Source organism: Chaetura pelagica, unplaced genomic scaffold (assembly GCF_000747805.2).
Source record: "Chaetura pelagica isolate M959 unplaced genomic scaffold, ChaPel_1.0 scaffold8, whole genome shotgun sequence".
NCBI classification, from domain to species: Eukaryota; Metazoa; Chordata; class Aves; order Apodiformes; family Apodidae; genus Chaetura; species Chaetura pelagica.
The window spans coordinates 2,985,239-2,989,927 of NW_009954544.1; the positions used below are offsets into that span (position 1 = coordinate 2,985,239).

The window sequence follows — 4,689 nt, forward strand, 5'->3', positions numbered from 1 at the left end:
ACGGTCAGCTGGTGGCCATGGCCATGTCTCTCAGAGTAGCATTTCCTCACTGGATTTGCCCTGCTTTTAAACACACATATAACTACTCCTATATACACTGCTAAGCCCACTGCACACCAGTCTGAATTTGCACCAGCTGGAAACCTGTTTTCTCTTTCTTAATCTGTGCTTTTGTGTGTGCATGGCTACGATCTCAAATGATGCTTGACCATGGCCAAATCACAATCAAAACCAGTCCTGCATTGCTCTGTGCCACAGGGAACTGTTGCCAGCAGAGCAAAAGTGAAGCTGCCAAAATCACAGTCCACATTTGACTGGTGTTTAAGTGCCCAAAGCACACCAGAAGGCAGAAAGAATCAGGCTTCTTCATCTTCCCAGAAGGAGGGAAAGGTTGTTTCGCTGAACACATATTTTTATTATTATGCTACACAATACCAATGTATTCTGTCACACTTCAGAGTTTAATCTGCAGTAAGAAGACAATTTGGGTGTACAAACTGGAAGAAATTGCATACCTGAATCCCACACTGAAGACTGGGTTGTGCCAGACCATATATGAAAGAAAACATCACAGAGCGATCTAAGCATATAAATATATTTACATATATGTATGCATACACACATATAGAGAGAGGGACAGGAACTGGATCCTATATCTATGATCAGAAACCCACACAGACAAAAAAACTACTCACAGAGGAGAAAACAGGATCCTGTCTGCCATGAAAACACAGTTCAGGTTTACCGAATGTTGTATTTAAGTGCCATTTGCAGGGAAGGCACATAATATAGAAATAATTCAGGTGAATCTTCAAAGATAAATGCTCTGAGGACTTTTTGTTTTAAAGTCTCTGAGCTAGTATTATTTTCTCTCAAAGTGACAGGCTAGCTTTGCAGGTGACATGAAACAAGTTTGTATCATATTTAACACTCCTGAATTCTCAGGCGTACTCAGCTAGCTCAGAAGAGTAAGAACCACAGATTTGGGAAGGGCGGGTTAGATTAGGAGAGGTTAGGTTAGGGGAAGGAACAAACAGGAGAGAGATGAGGAGGAAACTCCTCATGGAGACTCTGCCAGTATCCAAAATTACAACTGCAACAGTACAACATCACAGAAAGGAAACATAGCACTGACCATTCAACTGCAGGGACTGCCTACGGTGTGACTCCTCTCTCTCACTTGCCCATTTTTTGTCTCCTTATAAGGAAGCTGTTTCTTTTTGCATGTTTGCTATTCATTAAGCATCAAGCTGTGTGTATGAAGGGGCAGGGGTCTGGAGGCAAGAGACCCCGCACTTGTCTAAATTCATAAAGCTTCTCTGAAAGGACCACCCCAGCTCTAAAGATATGCCCTGTCAAGAGATCTCTACCTGCTTGGAACTTACCATTGCATCTTCTATCTCTGCTGTCCCAAGCCTGTGTCCACTGATGTTAATGACATCATCCATGCGACCTGTTATCTGGTAATAGCCTTTCTTGGTCCTGTAAGCACCATCCCCTGTGAAATAGTAACCTACAGCAAAGACACAGATGGTCAGCAGCAGGAAGTGTGCCAGCCCATTGCTTTGGGCTCTGATGCAGAGCAGACTGTGCTCTAGGATGATGAGCGGGGTAGGGTGGGCCAGGCAGCTCACAGGATCTCCTGAGCTTACAGCTCACAGCCACACACCACTTCCTGCTTCCCTCTGTCATCCCTAACCCTCATCTGCTCTGCCGTGGCTGTGCTGGCTCCTAGTAAGCATCTGAGCAGCACCAAGAAAGCAGAGCTCAGATGTCTGCAAAGATGGGCAAAACCACTGTAGGCAATCAGCAGCAACCAGTGGCTGTAGTAAAACCAAGTCTGGCAACACAACACAGGGGTGGTTTTGCTGGATTTACAAAACCAAGAGAGGTTCTCTAATATCCCCAAACTTTACACGCCTACAGCTGCACAGCAACTGTGTGCTCAGGCCTGATGCATGCAGCACTATGATAAAGCCACTTCAAACGCCATTTGCCACCATGCCACAGGCTATTGGTCAAACTGGGGTCTGCTGCCAGCTGCATCTCAGCACTTGAGGAAAACTACAAGCTGAAAGAGAGAGGTTTTTAAATTTTGTACATGGGACCAATTTTTTGGTCACCTACACTGGGAAGGATGATCGAAATCACAGCTAACAGTCCCTCTCTAGAATGGCAGAAACATGGCTCTCAGATTAGCTGTGGGGGTGAGGGAGGGGGGAAAGCATGGTGTTCAGAGGGTTTAAAACATTTGATGGAAACCGGAAAAGAATGCATGGTTCCAGGAAACTCCAGTGTCACTGAGGATACACATAGTGACACAGATTGTGTTAGCTGTTCATCAAAGCCATGTCTGCACCTGCATTGTTCCTGTGGCACTTCTGAGCAGGAGCAGGCAGCTAGTGCTGTGAAATCTGAAGGTGGTTCTTGCCAGGACTCATTACTGGCCGAGTCACAGACTTTCAGTCATGCATCCAGCCCTTTCAAATCAATTCAACAACTATCAACTGAATATCAACATGATGTCAGACACGAACATGTAGTGAGCAGCAAGGGACTATAGGTTCCTTCAATTTCTTCCACCAGATTTTTATTTTCTATGCATTTTGTACAGTTTGCAGGACTGTCTCTGTAATTCTGGTCTTCCTTGTAGCTTTCAAATTGTTTTCAGTTGCTCTCATGAGCGCAAACAGTGTTCTTGTCCAATTTCTTGTCCATTAACATTTTCTAAAATATGCATTCCCTTCTGACAGCTAGAAAGGTCAACACTATCTCAGATCATACAGGCATGCTTGCAACACATGACACACAACCCCATGCAACCAAGATCTGGCTGGTACAGAAATACCACAAAGCGCTGCTGAAATGATTCAGTGTGCTTATATTGTGTGCAAACTGCCTTCCCTTGGCACTTTTCTTACCTGGGTAAGCTTTGAAATAGGCATCAACAAATCGCTGGTGGTCTCCATAGATAGTTTTTGCCATGCCAGGCCATGGCTGGGCAATGCAGAGTGCACCAGACACATCATTTCCCTCAATTACCTTTCCCTGCAGGTTCAAGCACAGGAAGGATGATCAGAAGAACAAAAGAGGAATAGTAAGGGCTTCTGTGTCATAGCAAGAGTCATTGTGTTGGTCATTGCAGACTGCCAATTTGGGGCCAGGTGGAGAAAATGAATCCACTCAAAGAGCTGCTACCCACTCTCTGTATCATGCCCGTATCACCATTATCATGTCTGTATCGGCAGCAGAGCAGATAAGACAAAATATAAGCCCAGTGATTCTCTGGAGGGCAATGATAACAAAGATGACAGCAAAGAAGTGCTGAGCCACCAGAGGATGCCTGGGATGAGGCTAGCAGGGGAATGCCTGGACCCCTGCCTTCCACTTCCATTTTCACTTTTGTCAACTGCCACATTCCCTTACCAACTGCACACAGAGGAGGGAGATTACATGCTTTACTGCTTAACAGAGCACTGGAGTGCAGGTGGGGATCACTCCACATAGCTTCATAGGCCAGCAGTAGTTTTCTCACAGACACACACAGTTGCAGGGTCTCAGGCCTTGCATTTCTCTTGGAAAACTCCACCAAGCTACTCCAGTCTTGCCATGTCACTGGATGCCGCACGTGCTGCTCCAACTGCTCAGCTTCCTGGTTCCTGGGAGCTGTGTGACTTCTGAATTCTCTCATAAAGCGAGGCAGCAGTTCTTAATCAGAAGCAGTGTAAAAACCTGAAAGTGGTGCTGAAACTGTGAACAGTCCTCTAGAGATTTGCAGACAGCTTGCAATGCCCCCTTGGCAACCTGTATACATTGCTCATCTATCCTACCATTTTTTTCTTAATTTCTTTTAACCAACATCCTTCCAGATCCTGTTCCTCTGCCATCAGAAGGGTGATTAGGGGAGAAACACCCACCAGCTTCTCTTGTGGGCACGTAGCATAGCCTCAACTCACATTGTCATCCATCAGCACAGGCACAATCCCAAAGAAAGGTCTCATGGCCATCGCCGGAACAATCTCAGCTTTCTCTTCTGAAGGCCGTGGGGCAATGCAGATGCCACCAGTTTCTGGAAAAGTAATGAAAAACAAGATATGTGGGGTCCATCCAGTGCTGGAAGAAAGCAAATGCTTGTTCTTCTTAGTTAAAGAAGAGAAAAGTGAAGCCACCATGCAAGAAAAAGCCTCTGGAATGAAATTATGCAACATCAAGTAGAACAGTCATCTGAAAGCAGTACAAAGCTGATAAAAGAACCTCTTTGTGAATACAAGACAGGGTTAAACAAATAAAAATGTCTGGCAAGCTAGGATGACACCATGTACTCAGTGTACCTACATCTGGCCCTAAAAGCCAGCTCACAGATAAAGCCATTCCTCCAGCTACCAACCAACAACAAATCAGGCAGCTTTAATGCCTTTAATTTACACCTTTGCAGGTCCTTCTCACACTAACAAGGCAACCTGGTGATGGGGACAGTACTCATCAGCCCCAGAAGTGATTTTACAGAAAAAGTATAAGCATGTCAGGAGATTTATCTCCTGCTGCTGTTTTTATAACTAAGGTTAGCATGAAAAGCACTTCAGGAGTCTGAAGAACTAATATCAGAGAGTATGAGATTAAACCACCCCTCTACAGGCAGGCTGAGCTTATCTTCTATTAAAAATTGTATATTTTAATCTTCCCTTTTCA

At 44.9% G+C, this 4,689-nt stretch overlaps 1 protein-coding gene across 1 annotated transcript in view; it reads right to left on the reverse strand.

The window, feature by feature from the left end:
- The window catches only part of ACSS1 (acyl-CoA synthetase short-chain family member 1), a 30,580-nt gene that overhangs the window by 3,051 nt on the left and 22,840 nt on the right, over positions 1–4,689 (reverse strand). The window contains exons 9-11 of the mRNA XM_010005011.1: positions 3,957–4,069; positions 2,922–3,048; positions 1,386–1,513 (exon numbers count right to left, since the gene is read on the reverse strand). Of these exons, the coding sequence (XP_010003313.1) occupies positions 1,386–1,513; positions 2,922–3,048; positions 3,957–4,069 (368 nt within the window). The remainder of the gene's footprint in view (positions 1–1,385; positions 1,514–2,921; positions 3,049–3,956; positions 4,070–4,689) is intronic.